The sequence below is a fragment of the Helobdella robusta genome (genome assembly GCF_000326865.2).
Source record: "Helobdella robusta unplaced genomic scaffold HELROscaffold_44, whole genome shotgun sequence".
NCBI classification, from domain to species: domain Eukaryota; kingdom Metazoa; phylum Annelida; class Clitellata; order Rhynchobdellida; family Glossiphoniidae; genus Helobdella; species Helobdella robusta.
Window position 1 is genome coordinate 1,482,933 of NW_008705063.1, and position 15,689 is coordinate 1,498,621.

General features: G+C 30.9%; 2 protein-coding genes across 2 annotated transcripts; one reads left to right on the forward strand and one right to left on the reverse strand.

Annotated features, from left to right (window-relative positions):
* Positions 1-2,712: 2,712 nt before the first annotated feature.
* Positions 2,713-7,127, forward strand: HELRODRAFT_193205 (hypothetical protein; the record flags this gene model as incomplete). Its single annotated transcript, XM_009026012.1, has 3 exons — positions 2,713-2,755; positions 4,108-4,352; positions 4,986-7,127. 3 exons carry the CDS (start codon positions 2,713-2,715, stop codon positions 6,396-6,398), a joined length of 1,701 nt encoding a protein of 566 aa, XP_009024260.1. The 3' UTR covers positions 6,399-7,127.
* Positions 7,128-13,923: 6,796 nt separating this feature from the next.
* Positions 13,924-14,112, reverse strand: HELRODRAFT_128160 (hypothetical protein; the record flags this gene model as incomplete). The annotated part of the gene is made up of 1 exon (XM_009026013.1): positions 13,924-14,112. A coding segment is annotated over one exon (189 nt), but the record flags the coding sequence as incomplete, so codon positions are not given.
* Positions 14,113-15,689: the final 1,577 nt, after the last annotated feature.

Below are 15,689 nucleotides of genomic sequence, written 5' to 3' on the forward strand. Positions count from 1 at the left end.
TAAACGGCGGCCATTGTTATTTGCCGGCCATTTTCCAAACATTTCAAGTGGGAGCAGTCCATCTTTCGACATTCCTTTGAATTATTTTACGTTAGTCTCGTCTTTTTCTGGAATGTTGAAAATTAATTTGATTCAAGTATGAAATTTAATTTTTGAATCTTTATCAATGTTTTTTTTTAGTGAATCAACATGGTTGAAAATTTAAAATTATGCAAACGCAAAAATACACAGCAACACACACACACACACACACACAAAGCCACTCACATAGACAAGCGCACACAAGCATACACAAACACGCGTAAATGAGAATTGCGATGTCCTTCCTTTTCATAACAAGAAGCTGTTAATTATTATCTTCAACATTTATTTTTATTTTCTTAAAAAAAACTCTGCCATAATTTTATAATTGTCTTATTATGTTTGCAATACCCCGACGAAAATACCATTATTATCTCAAATTTTTATCGATAAACTTGAAAAATTTTGTTAAAGACTTTGTTGCATGTCTACATTGAAGTGTTATGTTGAAATTTAAAGCAATATGCATTAATTTATATAAAATATTACACAAAAATGCCACTGAAAAGTTTAATTCAACATATGGAAACATAATGTATAATATATAACAATAACAACATTTTCAACTACAACAATAGCTAAATAAACACGTACACACATACCTCACACAAACACCCAAACACAAATTCATATATGCAAAAACACACACATTCACATACATAACACATACAAAATACATTATTGAAATTATTAATTGGAAAAAATAAATAAACAAATACCACACTAACACCACACACACACACGCACACAAACAAACACGTACGTCAGTAAATACATTCAGGCACAGACAGACATAGCTATCTTAGCCTTTATCAACAATGTGTCCTACAAATATAATACATACAAACCTGACAACATGTAGGATGCGATATTGTGAACAGCTGGTGGCAGATGTAAATCTTATGTATCGGAAATAATTGTCTGTGCGCCATTAATGTGTACTCTGGATAAAAATAACTTCTTGGCTGCTGAGATTGTTGGCTTGTTGTTGAATATTTTCATCTGTTCGCGTTGGAGATTATTACTGACCGGTGGCTTGTATTGAGTTCGAGCTCAAATCGAACGCACTAGCATATGGTAAATTTAGGATATGATTAGCCAATATCAAAAGAGTCAGATTTTTTCAAGGAAAGTATAAATCTATCCTCATTTCGTTTCCTGACCTGGAAAACATTTCAATATCGACAATCGCTGATGCGTCAACTGACATATCTCCCTGCTAACTTTCTTTTGACGGGTTTCATCCAACCGACAGTCTGGTAGGAAGTGAATGATTGAAAGAGCTTTCTTCTGCTGTTTTTAACTCGGCGTTGAATATTTTTTCTTTAAGTTTGTTCGTCTATCAATGACGTCTTCAACATTCAGTTTTGTAATAATGGTATCAAACAATATAATGTAGTGATAGATAATAACTCTCCCAAACATTAACGTCCGTGTTATATTTATTCTCATAAGAAACCGTTTTTCCACTGAAATCTGATTTGGATAGATAATTATTTTTATTGGCGCTTATGTGACATTGAATTTTTTCTGATTTATGAAATTTCGTTGACTTGAATCAAAAAATGTTAGCAATCATTTTTTGGCGAATTTAGGTTTCTATCAATTTTACTAAAAAATAAACATACTATCGATGGATTTGCACAAATTTAGTTTTTCATAAAAATGCAAGTTCAGAATCAATCAAACTTATTTTAATTTAAATATTGCTTAAAAGATTTTTTAACAGCGTAGCGTTGTAATTTGTCAATAAAATTTTTAAAAGTTTTTCAACATCATTAAAGAAGAATTCAGATATTTTCATTATTTTTTCCTCAACTTTGATTTGTTTTCTTTAATGACGGTAGTTCATCTTCTTAGTCTGTCAGCGAAAAATCGTTTGCTATCGAACGATTTGTTGCAAAATGCTTGTGAAGTCGTTGGCCGGGGGATGTTTCGATCAGCATGTAAAAGATTTATTATTGCTTATTTTGTAAATCAAAACATTTGAGATTTCATCAACTCAAATCTTGTTTTAATGCTGCATTAGCATTAACTTTGTTTCATAATTTTAACTTCACCCAAAACTTTGTTAAAATTGTGTTATTTGTAATATTGTAAATTTTGTTTTGTGACGCACAACGAAAGAGAAGATACTTAGTAGAACGATGTTTCGATGTGTAAGAAGAAGTAGTATTTTGAAAAGTTATACATACAAAGTTTGTTAAGGCAGTTATAATTAATGTTTTCTATCGTCGTTATTGTTGGTTCGAAGAAATCTGAAGAAATCTCAAAAAATATCACATGCATTGTGCGTGTGCCTCTTATAACGTAGAAGTTATAGTACAGTCTTTTTGTTAGGAAAGTTTAGTCGTGTTACATTACAATTATGCAAGTAATGAAGGATATGTAAGCAGGTAGCAGGTCTAAACTGCATAAAAATGATGAAGAAAAAAATTTTAAGATTTTGCAACAGAATATGTTGAATAATTTTTTTTGAGTTGATGTAGGAGCATCAGGTCAGAAGTAGTCATTTTGTGATCATTTTTAATGCTTTCAATTCACTAATCAACTAATTTTAACTTTTTTTAACGTTTAGGTGTTCACGATATTTTCTTCTCGGTGATTTCATAAATATTTTTATTTCGAAATATGAGCATTTTTTACGTGAATATTTTTTTCGACCTTTTTTCGGGTTTGAAATATTTTCTGTAATCTTATCTAAGAGGAAAAAAAATTGAATTTCCCATTTTTTTTAGGATCTGTAAATTTAATGTTTTTTTTTCAGTTCTATTTTTATAATTTGATAGACGCTTGAAAAATAGTTCAGGTGTTAAGAAATAGTTATTAAAATTTTTTAAATGCTCCAATCAGGCAGCTTCTTAAATGTTTAAATATTGCCAATTGCCCTGTATTTTTCGGAACCGTCTCGAAATTTGTCCGTTGCCTTTCTTGATATGTGTGACGCTTTAACATGTGCAGGACAGGACAAATAAAATAAGCTTTTGATCAAACGCTGCATATGTTTTAAAATTATTTGTAGCAAGAAAGACCTGAAAGTATAAAGTAATAGTATATAGAAAAATACGTCGAATCTTTTAAGCCCAACTAATCAAAAGTTTTTTCTATACTTTCTTTTGTTTTATCTTGAGAAAGTTTGCGAGTGGCTTGACTGCTCTAAAATTACAAATGATGGCAATATTTTTACGACAATTTGTTTCATTGAAACTGTAAACACGAGCTTTTATTATTATATGTATATTCGTTAAGAATTATCTTACTTATTACCAATATTCATGAATATATCCATGCCAATTTCCATGCCAATATTACCTAAAACAAGATCACTCCAACGAAAAAATACCGAAACCTAGAACTCGCTTTGTTTAGAAACCGACCGACATGTTTTGGTCCATCTCCGTTTTTAAATTGTGTATATCTTAATTTCATTTTATTTTGTTTACTTAATTGTTTTATTTTATTCTTCTAAAAGTTTATTTATTAATTACCAAATATTCAGTTCAGTTTTATATTTTTTAGTTTTATGGCTGGAAAGGAAATAAGATGATTGTCATCGACAGGCTCCAGTGTTTGTAAATTTGTATCTATATTTTATTTTATTTCTTTTTAAAAAAATTCAAACTTTAAATTAAATTAATTATTAAAATATTAAATTATTTAATTTTTTTATAATTTAATATTTATCAATTGTTTAGTTATTTATAACTTTTGAAAATTTTTATTTTAATTAACTATTAATATTTCAAATTTATATTACTTGTTTGTTCTAAAAAAACTAAATCTAAAATTAAATTAAAATTAATTTTATTTTATATGTTAAATAAAAATAAATAGATATGTAAATTAGTTAAAGATATTAACTAACTAGCTGAACTAAACTTAAATTAAAAATTAAATTAAAGAATATAGAAATAGAATTTCAACCTTATGTTTACACAGGTTGTCAAAGTTTTCTTTGATCTTCTTCACTGTCTACTCTACTGCTATTGTTAGCATAAGAAATAATGTTTTTACTTTTTATTGCAGCTAAAATCAGCAGGGTGGTAGTAATCATTGGTCTTGGGTTGAGCTTTGGATCTGTGATGTTGATCAACTTGTACAAGCACTTCTTCAAGAGACCACCATCACTATCACCGGCAGATTCACCACAAACTGCTGATGCAACTGAACCACTGGACTACTTGGATGCAATTGATGAGGTTGATTTGATGAAGTTTAAACTGGCCACTGATGATCAAATCTGTGAAATTCTTCTGAAGCCTCCGTCTCAAGTGAGTGCATGATGGCAAAAAATTACTCTTATTCTAATGTATTTAATGTAGATTGAAACATTAATATTTTATTCATGTTTCATGAATATGTAAAACTTTTAATTATTATAATAAGGGATATTTTTCTGTTATAAGTATATCTTAAAATTAAAGTCTATAAGTTTGAGATATTTTTTTTATTAAATTTTCTGAAATGAGTTTTTGCAGCTTTTTGTCAAATGAAGTTGAAATTTTTCGAAGCTTCATATGATAATTGTATGTGTTCATTTAGTTACTGAAGGTTTTGTGTTGGGCTGCATTCTAACATTTGATCATGTTCGAAAAGTTATTGGTCGATATAGCTTCAAATAATTTTTTATATGATTACTTTATCATCACAAATTGAATTAAATTCATTTTCTGGGATATGTTCTTATTTTTTAAAGTAACAAGCAAAGTTTTGTATACAATACTCATTTCAAATATTTAGAACTTACAAGGTTGCAAAAGGTTAATCACAATAAAATGGTAGATATTGATTTTTTGCAACTTGAATTGATTAATTTATTTTTCTTCTTCTTATTATTATTATTCTTTATTAAATTTTTACATATTGATGTTTTTATTTGATTTAATTTTCATCTTAAATCTCAGTTATCAATTTCAACTGATGAATGCGAATATAACGAAGCAAAGTGTATGAAGTATGAAGACGACGGCCTGACCATTTCAAGGACCAGTGCAGCACCAACCAACATCTCATCATCATTATTTCCAACGTTTCTCTACGACTCAACGAATGAATCTCAAGAGGGCCACACACACAATGAGAACGAGATGTCATCAGACGATAATGACGAGTGTGGTGATAGTTATCATAAAAGTGACGCGGATAATGATAATGATGAGTCCCTAGATGCCGCCTCCATTCACTGCCACACCTCCTTCCATGATGACATCTACAGGGAAATGTCACTCTCATCGTGCAAACAACTTTTCAAGTGCACACGACGACCATCGTCTTCAACAATCGCCAGCTCACCAATGATCAACAAAAACTTCAACAACATCAAAACTTCTCACGAAGACACCAACATTAATGAACTTTCCTTAAAATCCAATCTTGTGTCCGACCTGGATGGCTCTTCGTTTAGATGGGGACAGAGTTTGAGTGACACCTCACCAATCTCCACTGCAGACCTCACACTGTTGAACATCCTGTTGGAAGGACCAAGCAAGCTGTTCTTTGATTCCTCGGACATAACTGATCAGCTGGATGTCATTGAGAGGGATCTGGGAAAATTAAAACTGGAAACAAATGAGCTAGTTGAGGTGTTTGAAATATTTAAAAAGAAAGCTGTTTATGACGAGGACGTGAAAATTAATAACCCAGGCATTAATTATGGCGATGTCGATGCTGATTGCATTGACGCTGATCACAGTACTAAACAGGCAACTATTGCAGTCAGACCATATGTTTCAACACCAAAAAGCTTTCCCCACACAACAGAACACAAATTGACATTAGTCCAAGACCACCACCGCCACCCGATACTGGCGACGTGCAGGAGGTTGCTTCCCCAACCACCATCAACACACACTTTACCGAATTTCAATGATCAGGGCACGATCTCAACCAGAATTTCAAATGGCACATCGAATCATAACAGCCTCAGATCAGAAGAGGCATTCACCTCAGAGGAACATTCAAGTGACGATTCCCTCAGTGTTGTTGAGGATGTTGAAGATGTCATGTTTGATGAGTGGGACTACGGTGAGGAGCTAGGTGGTGATGATGAGGGGGACTTCACTCTCCTCTTGTCACCAGACTTTCGTGTTCAACAGCTGCCGAAACAAACTCCCCCCGGCAGAGATGAACGTGATTGGTTGATGTGTAGAAGCGATGGTGGTAGCGATACTGACGACTGCAGTAATGAGGTTGGTGAGGATGGTAAAGATGATGGTTTCAAAAAGTTTTTACTTTTGAAATCTTCCAGTGCATCAACGCACGTCGTTCCGGCAGAAGTATATTATGAAAAAAACGAGATCGTAAGTGAAGTAGTGTGAATAGAAGTATCAGTGATGGGGGTGGGAGTGCCAGTGTAAGTATTGGAAGTGTTCGTTTACTGGTCAACAGTCTTCAGTGAAATTTTTCTCACATCATCAGCCGATATCTTAAATGTTTTGTTCGCTATCATTTGAATTGTTAGGACAATTACGTGCGTATCTTCACAATGAATAACCAGATTCCTATCTGTATATATGTCCCTTTTAAGTACATTTTTAATGTGTATCTTCATTCACGAGACACTTTGTCAATGGTTAAACATTCCCTCATGTCTATCTTTCTATTCATCTTCACTGGCTTTCTAAAGGGTTAATTATGGAATGATATACGTTAGTTTTACTACTGCTGGTTTAAGTTTTTTCATTGTAAACTCTTTATAGAGTTATATAATCCACATTTTTGTATCCATGCATCTTGTACGTATTGGCTTGTAGTAGTGAAGAATAATCTTCCCTTATTTCTTTGGAAACGAATGTAGTTAGCCGTCGTATCGACTGACTTTCTTCTGTTTCTGCGATAACTCAATTTGCATGAAAACAATCATCTCCATCAACGTCACATTCACGCCCATCTGCCTTTATTTTTCTTACAACTGCAGTATTATTATTATTATTATTATTATTATTATTATTATTATTATTATTATTATTATCAAACACCTATAAAGCGCCTATGAAAATAAATATCTCTCAAAAGCAAGCGCCATCGAAAAAAGAAAAAATAATAAATGAACAGAGAAATAATATACGTTCTATCAATGAACGATATGTTTCAATCAATTACAATAGTTCATCGCAAATAGATAAGTTTTCAAATTCTTTTTGAAATCAACAATGCCCATCTTCGACACTCTCATCGGCATTGGCAGACTATTCCAGACGATTGGTCCAGACACTGCAATGTCTCCAGACGATGTCTGTAGCTGCGTAATTGGTGCGTTCAACAAGTTGACGTCATCTGATCACGTGCGTCTGCCAGTCGATGACAGCGGCTTCAATTATATATATACACATGTCTACATTCGAAAGCTGTAATTAATGTTGGTAATATCATCATTTATTACTATATAATATAATTAATATTAATATAATTTTATTATATGGTATTCTGGCTGTTATATGCCTAGGTTGTTTGTTTGTTTGTTTGTTTGTTTGTTTGTTTGTTTGTTGTCTCTTATGTTTATTTTGTGTTTCAATGATGTCAAATTACACAACTGCATAAAATAATGTGACGTAATGTAACGATATGACGTAATGTAACGATATGACGTCACAGTGATGATGTCACGTGGCTGCCTGGTCTTTCCATGGATTGAATTATTTTAATTTGCTTTTTATTATTTTTAAACCGACCATATAAGATATGTTATATATATATATATATATATATATTTATAATATATATATAATATATAAATAATGTATACTGATTATATACTGATACTCGCTTCTTGTACCAGAGTTTAGATTTCACATATTAAATTATATATATATATATAATTTTTATTTTTAAATTCAAGTAAATATATAGATGAATGCCTAATTTAATTAGTAATTTTGTTTTATCTCGACCAGGTTTTAATTTTAAAATGACGCTTATTAGTATTGAAGCATGTGCTGTTGTTGTTGTGGTTGTTGTTGTTTTTAACCTTTAATGGGACCTGAAGCTGCTGCTGCTGCTGTGTCACTCCTATTATATGTCGCTAGCCGTTTTCCATAATTGCTACGTGTATTTTATTTCCCATGTTTTATTATTTTTACATTCAGTTTTTCTCGTCAGATTCCAGGAAATGTTTCTCCTTATTTGCGTTTCGTGTATAATTAAACTGGTCAACAGATAAATTAAATTAAATTAACTTGTCGTTAAATTTTTATCGTACTGTATATTTTTTGTGGCATTTGATGAATTGTGCCTTATCTTTAGTGCACCAGCAAGCTTACTACTTACTAATTTCACATTGTTTTTTATACGTATTTATTAGTTATATTATTTTTAAAAGCAATTTTGCATGTACAAAGGTGCTAAATTTGGTCAGAATATGTTATTTCCTGCCCTTTTTAAGTGCCTTAATAAACTTTATTATCTTATTTTCATTTTTTTTTCATGTTTCATGATCACCACTGGTCCAACTTACTAAGTAAAATGTCGTCGATTGTTTTTCATGCGAGGTAAATGTATCATTCATTATTTTTCAGTAACATATTTGACAACTCTTAATTAACTTGAATAAGTTTAGAGGTTTTTGTCTCACGCATTTTGGCGGGCTTTTATTAGGCATAGTCCTCCCATTATTGCATGTATATTTTGTTCGAGAGTATTTTAACCTAATTCTAATCTAATGTCTTCTAGCTGCTGTCGTAAATTTAAAATTTTATTTTGTTTTAATTTTGTTCAATTTTAAAGAATGCAGCCGCTGGTAGAAGGTTTGTTATGTTTTTACTTGGACATTATTCTATGACGGGTATTTTTTTTTATCTTCATGACATTAGAGTCATGACTCATTCGATTAATATTTGTAGTTTTTTTTGTTAAATAGTCATGTTTAAATATAATATAAGGTTTACAATGTATATATATATATATATATATATAATATATATATATATATATATTTGTGAAGTATTTGAATATGCAGAATGTATTCAATAAATGCGAACATTAATGTAAACGTTATCTTATTATCGAACTGATGATAAAGTGCCATCTTCATCGTGCGGATTTTGCGGTTTGCGGATTTTGTTTGTGTAGTTTGCCGCGAATTCAATTGCGTTATTTAAAAATCCGCCCACAAAATTAAATTAAAAAAAATTGTCAGATTAAAAAATTTTGTTTTTACGCTTGTTTGTTTGCAAGTATCCATATATGTACGTGTGTGAGAATGTATGTGTGTTTAATGGCCATAGCTGAGTCTCTCTGGGGTCCACGTTGATAAAGCCAAGCGAGCAGCTTCTACTAATTACTTCAGCAGATTTGAATAAACAAAGTTAGTTGGCCTACTTACGAATTTGCGTGGGTTTTTACAAACAACTAATACAAAAGATTTACTTGACTAAAAAATATTTGTAAAACAATATAATTAAGTCGAATTATTTAATTTAAAAAGATCGTTGTCAATTTAAATAAAAATATAGAAAACAGAGTGGCTTACTGAAGCCATGGTGGGCTTACTTACGAAATTGCATGGGTTTCAACAAACAATACTAAATATAAATTTGACTCAATATGTTTAAAACACTGTACTTAAATCGAATTATGTAATTCGAAATTATTTTTGTCAATTTAAGTAAAAATATTGCTCTTTGTTTCGAAAACACGGTTGCTAACCTACCGCTTAACAAAGCCATAGGTTAGGTTACTTAAGAAATTGCAATATTTTCATTAAAAATTGGCTTACCTCAGACAACGGACTTTGAAATTCAGAGTCTATCGGCTATCGTGCCCTCAACTTAAATGTTCATTACAATTAAGCCCTAGCTTACATAAAATTACAAAACTCAAAAGCCCAATTCATTCGGCACCCACCCCACCACCTACATAATGCCTTGGGCTCCGCTAATAATAATAATGTAAAACTTAATAATTAACCTACCCTATCGATACATTACTTGTCTTTTGCATAATATTTGTTTTTGTGCAATGAATTGAACTTTTCCCAGTCAAGTTTTATTAATGATTCAATTTGAACGTTATTGTTATATAATATAATTAAATTACTTTTAATCGAAATCGCCAATAAAAATTTCAATTAGAAAAAAATATCAATGAAGTTTTAGAAGAATAAACCTGAATCGCCGTTTGATGTACATTTGGCAGTAATAAACTTCATGGATAAACATGAAAGATTTCCGGAGAGGGCAGGCGTGACTGAAAACTACCCAGAGGCATTCAGAAATATGGACCCCGTAATAAAAATATTTATTTTCTTTATGTTACTTGACAAAAAATTTAAAAAAGTGCTCAAAAATGATGTCGAATTAAGCTTTTTTTGAAGAAAATATTACAACAACTAAAAAAAGGAACATCCACTTTTTTGCCGCTCCAGAGCCTGGACTCCTAAAAACCTCTTTTTTGCAGATATCTCATTTAATACAAAGGTCTGAGTATTTTTGATTGGCATGTAATGGGCGGAGCATAAACAAGTTGAACTAACTATAAATAAATAAATTATTTTTTTATTTTATTAATTGAATTTAGAGCATTTCGGTAAGAATTGATTTCAAAATGTAATTTACATGCATTAAAGGTTTTTAAATATTTCAGACATCATAAAAATGATCAATACACCATTATCCATCATTCAACGTCATCATCCACGTCATCATTAATGATCATTGTTGCCATATGGTTAGTTTACTACGCAGTTCGCAAATTTGTTTAAGATTTTATTCGCATTATTGGTTGCAGTGTAACATCCGACTTAATATTTTCGAGAAATGTTTTTCCGTTAATATTTATGAAAAATTGTTCTCTAATAAATATCTGCCAAATTTCAAATATCAAAACCATACCAAAATTTTGATTAAGTTTCTATCAAAAAGGAATTGAAAATTTCCTTTTGTCTTTTACGGATACATACTTTATCACCCTATAATCATTTTCATCAACATCTTTTTCATCATCGCCCCCTCATTTTCACCGTATTCATCATCATTATTTTCTTCATCATCCCCTAATTTTAGTCAGCCATAGCATTGTTACGTTGGACACATTTTTTAGTAGCTCATTAAAATAGAATTTTCGCTATCTTCTTCACCACCCTCTCATTCATTTCATCATCATCTTTATCATCGCCTTATCATTTTCATCGTCCTCCCATCATTTGCAGTATATGCCTCATCATACCATCATCATTTTCATCATCGTCTTCATTATTTCTTCAACAATTTCATCATCATCTTACTTATTTCACCAACATCGTCATCATCTCTTAGGACAATCGATAAAATCATTGATTGTTTATTTATGAAGTTTATTTTTTAAAATTTAATCATTCAGCAACATAAAATCTGGCTGTTGGCTAAAGGCAAAATATTGATTTAAGTGTTTGGAAATAGTTTATTATTTATTACAAGTATACAAATTTTTTTTGGAAAAATGAAATGTTTCTAAATGTTTTGTTTTGCGCATTCAACGTGCTACACTACTGTGTGGTACTAGCAGGTTTGCAAAGTTTGTTTTACTTAATTTCAGTTAATATTAATAACGTTTTGGATCCAAATGTATAATTATTATAACATTTTTGCAATATTTTGTGATATTATTCAATTAAATTTAGATTCAAAATTAATAAATTAATTTCTAGTAGATTAATTTATTTTGTTATTAAATCAGATTAAATTTCAACTAATTTTTTTAAATGAAATCATGGAACAATATTTTTATAAACATTTTGCCATCATTTGGAATTATTTAAAATTTATTTGAAATTTAAATTTAAAAGCCAGATGTCCGCCGATTTTCAGTCAACAATTGAAAATAGACAATGCGGGCGGTGTGGTTCAGCTCAATGCTAAACTAACTAACGAAGCAATGTCTTTCAGGGTATTTTATGTTTCCTTTTTTGAAACTTTTATAAATTTTATTTGAATTCCTTAAAAATTGATCCATTTTGAATACAAATATTAATGACGATTGGATTGTAATAATTGTTATAAATAGTAGTTTTTTACGCTAGGTTCAATGCACCTACCATGATAAAGCCACTTCAGCTAAACTCCTATATCGCATGGGTAACATCGTTGGACAAGTTGCCGTGGTAACTTCGTCATTTCATTAATTTTATTTGTTTCGCACCATTTTTTACATTTCGCAAAAATTAATCTTCCAAACAATCTAGCTGCATTCGGCCTTTCAAACCTCTTAAGGAGCAATAATTTCACTGCCGAATTTGATTTTTAGCTCTTAAGCTATGTGTCAGAATGCTTGCATGAATCGTTTGAACATTAGTTCAACAACTTCGAACAAAGCTAGTGCAGTTCCACTTGCTTATTAAAAAAAGAGCCTTCAACAAGTTTTAATATACAATACCAATCATAAAAAATTAAGGTTGAAAATTTGATAATTTTTTCTCAATTCTCAATTCTCAATCCATGTTTGAAAACGACTTGCAAACATTCTCAAGAATTTTTTCAGATTATTTTGATTTTTCCAAATCGCCAAAATCACTTTAAATTGAACAAATAAATAAATAAATCACAGAGTGGAACATTTTACTACAACAAAAAATGGTATTATGTAGAGAATAATCGCATGTTATGTGCAAATAAGCCAGGGACCGTCACAACAAAAATTGAGAAGGTTATGTACTACGTGTGCTAATGGAGAAAGTGGCCTCGCTTAATCAACCAGGAACTGGAAGAACAATTTCAATAAACAACTTTCTGACTTGGAAATAAATGTTTTCTTGGTGTATTTATAAATAAATTATTTAATTATTCATTCGTTGGCGTATTTGTTTTGAATAAAATATGTTTGAGAAAAAACTTGTTTTAATTTTTTCATTGCGTTCATTAGTGCGTCATGTTGTTGTTTTTCATATATTTCAAAATAATATTGAAGCTTTAAGAGATATAAAATCTTAAAGAAAATATATGCCAAATGAAAATAATGCGTTCACAATTTTGTTTGAGCTTTTCTTTCTGTTGAGTTACATTGTTTTTCTAAAAACTCTTTATTAAAATTTTGTATACACTCAAATATGACAATGAACTATGGGCTGACTGAAAATTTCAATTGAACATATATTATGCATATACACACACACACACACACACACACACAAACACACACACATACACGTAAACATACGCCACTGGTTACATAGTTATTTATATACGTTACTACGTTATTTATATATTAAATCATATGTTTATTTATAAAATACTTTCAATTTTTTGTCTTTATGACACCTGGAGAAAGAAAACATCAAGTTACAATGTGTACTATTTATTTGTAAAGCAGGCGTATAACATAGGCTGTAAAAATTGAACTAATAGAAAATATATACATGCAACTAATTAACAATGGCAATATTATGGTTATGATTAATTTAAAATAATACTACTGCTAATATTACTACTACCATTGCCAATACTAACAGTGTGTGTTGTCGTTGTTATTGTGTGGTACCGGTAAGTTGAGTTGTAGCAGTTGTTGAAATTGTGGTGGTATTATTTCAGGTTGAAGTTGTTGTCCAGGTAATTGTTGGAAGTTTTGTAGTTGTTGTGGTTGTCGCGAAATTTTTTTAGGTTGTTTCACTGGGATTGGTGCGATTAAATGGAGAAATTGTTGTTGTGGTGGTGAATATCGCGGAACTGGTAGGTACTGGTACTGAAATCCATTTTGCGGGTCCTGATAATATGGTAGGTATTGTTGTTTTTCGGGCTGCTCCTGCATATGAGGCTGCTGTTGGAACTGGTGATGTGTTAACTGAAGTTGTTGCTGTAGTTGTTAAAGTTGGAGTTGCTGTGGTTGTCCTGTACAATTTTTCGCTTTAGGATCCAGTTTAACCTTTTTGTTTGGTTTATTTGTAAAAACGTTTTCTACCGACCTTTTTCGTTTTGGACGGTAAACAAATCCAGGGTTTAAAATTGAATGTTTAATTTTTCTTTTATCAGCTTCAGCCTTATACCGTTGTCTTTCCTCCTCTGGAAGTTCTTTCAACATAAATCCTAACTTTTTATTTATCTCAGTCAAGTTTGCTCTCGGGTTCTCTCATTAAAAACAACCTAAATCTAAGGAGTTTCAGAAAACAATTTGCATTTGTTAACTTTCCAATAAAAAGCAATGATTTATTTCATCTATTTTAAAATTTTAGGTTTTCATGAAATTATTTCAATTTTTCGTTACGCAATAGTCAAAGCAAGTCCTTGGTTTAAAACGAAAAATCACTTTTAAGCATTTTAAACTTGTGTGCCAAACTCAACTAAACCTGTATGTTAAACTTAAAATTCAACGAAAATATCCGTATAAACCATATTATAGTAATGGTACAGTGATTTGTAATACTTAGTAATACAACTACTAGTGTAGTTAACTTTTTCATTATAACAAACTTCAAGAAAGGTTAACTCACACTAGCACATAATCTAATAATATTTTCCGTAGTGATATTTTCATTGAAACATTTCAATCTGAAATTTTATTCATCTAAATTTATCACGTTTGATAGTTGTAACTCGTAACAATTGATTGTCTTGTTGCTTTTATTTGAGGAAAACATTTCAGTCAGTTTTGAACTCAACAATATATCATATAATAATTTGTAAATCCATGCAATTTACTTCCATAAAAGTTTGTTTCCAATGAGGTCGTTTGCTAGCCTAAGTGAATGAAACCAAACAAAATTAAATGTTTAAAACTATGTTTTCCCATGTTTTTAGACTCCTATTAGTTTTACTTGATTGATGATGATGATGTTGAACCTCATCATCGCCTTCATAAATTTTCTGTCAATTCAAGATCATTTTCAGTTGAATAAGACTTGAGACAATTAAATCAATTCAACAGTTGGATCAACCTGGTCATTTCATAGATGACTAAAAATTGCCGACCAGTTTGTGTTTATACCCTGGCAATTATTTTATGGGAATTACGAGATTTTAGAAAATGACCAGCATAATAAATTATTTATTAATTTTATCTAAACATTTATTCCACACTTTTTTAAACTTCAGATATGGTCTCGAATACGTAATCGTTTAACAACGCTGAACACAAGATGAATGAAAGACAAGCTGGAACAAAGAAAATTAAAAGAGTCCTCAAATGTCTCTTTGTCTTCAGGGTGTTGCAGCAAAAAAACCAGTGAGCCAACTTAACTGAGGTCAACAAGCAATTGGGGTTTGAAGGAGCTGCCAGAGGACGAGAAAAAGCGTTACAAAACTGGAGCGTAAAAAACTGACAGATATGGTTTTGAATACGTGAACTCATTTATACCATACTTTTTATTTTTCATTAATTTAATTTTAATTTCTAATTTTTTAAATTAGAAAATTTCTAATTTATAAAATTAGATTTAGGTTGTCTTTTCGCGGGTGCGGTGCGATTCGAATGCGGATAATGAGCAGTGCTGATGCATGCGGTTGCAGACGTGACGAGTGGTTGCGGTTTAGAAAAATCTGCTCTGCTTGGGGCTCTAGTAGGTACTACACTCTTAACTTTACCTGGAGTGAAGAGTAGTCTGATAACTTTTTTGTTTCATTAAAATAGAATAATTTTCGACAACACGTGCAACCTCAGGAAAGTCATTTCAACTTTTCATACACTTTTCTTTTTTTCGATCGTTAAAA